At 33.2% G+C, this 3817-nt stretch overlaps 1 protein-coding gene across 1 annotated transcript; it reads right to left on the reverse strand.

The window, feature by feature from the left end:
- Positions 1-531: 531 nt before the first annotated feature.
- LOC149547279 ((R)-mandelonitrile lyase-like) lies at positions 532-3408 on the reverse strand. The gene is made up of 4 exons (XM_089794725.1): positions 3309-3408; positions 2264-2914; positions 708-1533; positions 532-620 (listed from the first exon to the last, which is right to left on the reverse strand). Exons 1-4 carry the CDS (start codon positions 3391-3393, stop codon positions 569-571), a joined length of 1614 nt encoding a protein of 537 aa, XP_089650851.1. The 5' UTR covers positions 3394-3408; the 3' UTR covers positions 532-568.
- Between the last annotated feature and the right edge of the window lie 409 nt (positions 3409-3817).

A 3817-nucleotide genomic window follows, 5' to 3' on the forward strand; every position in this document is an offset into this window, starting at 1 on the left:
TTTAAATTACATTAAAAATTCTTTTATATTGGATGAAACATGACTCTAATATATATATCTATATATAATAATAAATTAATTAATTTTACGAGAATAAAAAGTGTTATAAACTATTCTACTTATAGATTTCATTATTACTTTGAAAATTCATTAATTTGTTCTTAGACATTAAACTATTTAGAAAATGTCTTAATTAGTAGTGATGGGATTTTAAACATAAATGTTGAGTTGTATGGATAAATATAGTCAATGCGCATCCTTGTTCTTCTTTTATTCAATAACTTTTTAAAATTAAATTAGATATTAATTTAGATTTCATAACAATCAGACATGTGTTATATGGATAAATAAAATAATAAAATAAATGAATTATTTTATTCATATAATGCTACTTTCATATTATTGTACTCAAGGAACTAGATTTAGTTCAATTTAAGATATATTCTTCATCACAACATAATTTAAAAATATAAATTCTAAAATGCAAAAAATGGCATTGACTTCAATAATCATTTAAATAAGACACGTGCATGGGTAACTTTTGAATATTATTAAGCTTTCAGATAGATTACAATTCACAAATGTTCATGCGCTCTTGGAGGATACGAACTCCTAGATACCTATGCATATGACATTGAAAATATGTCATTAGTAATAGTCATATAATCCATTCAGAATAATTTTAAAAAAGAAAAAGAAAATCTTACCTTCCAAGCATCATTATAGTAGCTTGTGGATTTGTCCCTGGGCTGCCCTTGAATATTGAATGGTCTGCAACCCTTAGACCATCAACACCTTTGACACGAAGTGTTTTGTCAACTACAAGATCCACTTCACACCCCCCGTTGAAATGCCATATTGTTGTTACTGTATCTTTGCAATATTTTTTCAAGGCAGTGTAATCTGATTGATTTTGTGGTAATTCTTCCCCCACAAATTGAAGAAATTTGGAGTTCCCAATGCCTATAAATGCAAATTCTTGAATAGAATTTGTCATTATAAGATCTGATAAGACCTTCACAACAAGAATACATTCTTTTATATCAAAAGGATGAGAAAAGTAGTTGTATCTTACAATTGGGACATCTAAGGGATCTTTACTTTTGAGTTGAAGCTTGCCAGTTGATAAGGGAAAGGCCACCTTGGTAAGAATAACTCCTAAATATTTAAAATTTGTGTCACCTTCTTGTTCATAGCTGCTAATAGACTCAATGTAGACTTGTGAATTGTCTATTATACCTACAACTTGTACTTGAGCAAACTCAAGTGGTTCGGGGGACTCTACAATAATAGTTGTGCGTGGTGGATCTCTAATCTCTTTTCCCACTAAGTTTAAATCAGAAAATACAGTAATGTTCAATTCTTCAAGTTCTTCTTTTGGTCCAATCCCACTTAATAGGAGAAGTTGTGGGCTACCTATACTTCCTGCTGACAAAATCACTTCACTCCATTCTGACAATTGATTGATAAATACATGATGGGAAAGATCATCTATGGTACTCGTGAACTCAACTCCAATAGTCTTTACCTTTCCTAGAACATAAATTCAAAAAATAAAATTAGAAATTGAAAGAATAACTATTTTCATAAGTAATATAATTAAAATACAATTAGTATAAAATTCAAAAATAATTCAATTCTACAAATATTCTAACAATATAGATTACATTAGGAACAATTTTATATTGTTGTTCTTCCATAAAAATAAATAAAGAGAATACGACTGACGACTATGATGTCTCAATTTATTAATTCGACATGATATAATCTGATAATACTAGAGAGTGTCGCACATGGACATTGGGAAGCAGACCCATGCGGCATATATATTTTCTGCAATATTTATCGTAATAATAATATTGCATGTGACAGAACCAAATAAAATTAGAAGATGTTGATTGACCAACACAAGAGATAACATTAAAATTAAGTGCAACTGAAGAGAAACCCAGAAAATATATCCCACTACGACTAATTTGCAGTTGTCGTACTGGAATTTTCTGTTAAAGCCAACAAAAACTTATGTCATTGAAAGAATCACCAGAGCTACCAAATGGTCAGCCATTCCTACTTGTTGAAGGTCTCCCATGAATGTTAGGATAAGAAATCTTATCTTCGAAAGAGCATCAAACCTAAACCAAGATTGTTAAATAATGAAAACTTTTATCTTAATTTTTTTTTTTTATGGAGATCATTCACAAACAAGTTTTAGATATCTCAATATTTAGAAATAAAATCAAACCAAAAAAATATAGAAGTGTACCTGATGAAGAATCCAGAAGGATTCTAGTGGCTGTGGCATTGAGAAGAACTACAATGTTATCTGGATTTGCATATTGTAGAAGATCTGCAGCTGTGTGCCTCCTTCCATTGTTGTCAAAGGTTGAGGCGCTAATCTTTCTGCCCTCCAAATGATCGAGAGTATACCCATTATCAGGACCCACTCCAGCCTCCAATAGTGCATCTTGAAAAGCTGAACTCCAACGAAAAAGCTTGTCTGGTTTAAAGGCAGTCAACTTCTCCACCCATTCATATGACTCATTCACAAGCTTCTCATCCCACTCCATCATCTTAATGTAATCAGAGCTTGCCCTGCTGTAGAATCCAGCATTTATGGCTGTCCCACCTCCAAGAACTCTTGCTCTTGCCAACTGTACTCCATCTTCTGACACAAATCCTTCAGCTATATAAGGAAACCCACTGGCTTTTCCCATGACCTTAAAAAGGGCTTTATTGTCCTCAGTGTCTGGATTTCCATAGGGAGAATCTCCCCTTTCAAGTAACAAAACAGAGTAATGCTGTGAGAGAGTTGCAGCCAGAGGACACCCTGCTGTACCTCCTCCAACAACAATGTAATCGTATGTTCTTGCAGCCGCCTTTTCAGCATCAAATGTCATAAATGGATATGGGTATTCTGCAAATAGCAAGAACAAAATGCTTTAGATCAGTGCTACATGCAAACAATGAATAAAGGGGTTGTTAATAAATGCTTCATTAGACACAATATTTGAATGGGTGACCTCTCTAAATGATTCGATGCTTTACCCCTGTGAGCATCATCTAGATGTAATGATTGCTAATCATTCATCCTCATTAACGATGAGTTTTTCTGTATCACTACTTACAAAACGTAGATCAACTTGAAAACTACAGGATTGAATTCTAATAATGATCTAACACAATTTTCCTTCAAAAATAAAATAAAAATCCTAGTTATTATGAAAATAAATGAATCAATTGTTCATCTAAATCTCTCTGATGAAAAGTATTCATTTGACAAAAAATAATAACCACAAAACTATACTCACCCAAGTTCCCTGCTGAACAGAACAGCTGCTTCTGATTTGTGATGAATGCTAGCAAGAACGCAATCACAAAGAATAAAATCTCCATTATCACTTCTAGATCTAACTCGTCTTATCGCTTCATTTCTACTCTAATTGAGCTCAAGTTATAGAAGATCAAGAAGTGGCAATATTTCATTGTATGGACAGGAAAGTGGACGGTAAAGTGGGAATATTCCTTTGTATGAGCGGTGAGCAATACTCTCTAACAGATTAGAACCTAGTAAAGCAGAGAGGACCTCCTTCAAGAAAATGATCCTCCTAGAAGTCAATAATTGCCCCAATCCCCTAAGACCATGTGTATACCATTATTCAAATTTTCTCTGGTGTGTTTCACATTGTCCCATATTCTTGATCTTCGAGGTAGAGCATTGATAAAGAGAGGATGGTGAAATGGGTCACCCTGCAAATACTTAGACCTAAGAATATTGCACTTATTACTCAAGGAGTTAACTAGTCTCCACCCCACCTTA

Source organism: Cupressus sempervirens, chromosome 7 (assembly GCF_028749045.1).
Source record: "Cupressus sempervirens isolate cs-2001-9-10 chromosome 7, ASM2874904v1, whole genome shotgun sequence".
NCBI lineage: Eukaryota > Viridiplantae > Streptophyta > Pinopsida > Cupressales > Cupressaceae > Cupressus > Cupressus sempervirens.

Excerpts from the sequence above, each read along its gene's own strand:
- LOC149547279 (XM_089794725.1), bottom strand. The coding sequence starts at position 3,393 with ATGGAGATTTTATTCTTTGTGATTGCGTTCTTGCTAGCATTCATCACA. Across the intron at positions 1,534-2,263 it reads CCTTCTGGATTCTTCATCAG|GAAAGGTAAAGACTATTGGA; the intron begins GTACACTTCTAT and ends TTTATGTTCTAG. Across the intron at positions 621-707 it reads ACTATAATGATGCTTGGAAG|GTATCTAGGAGTTCGTATCC; the intron begins GTAAGATTTTCT and ends TCATATGCATAG.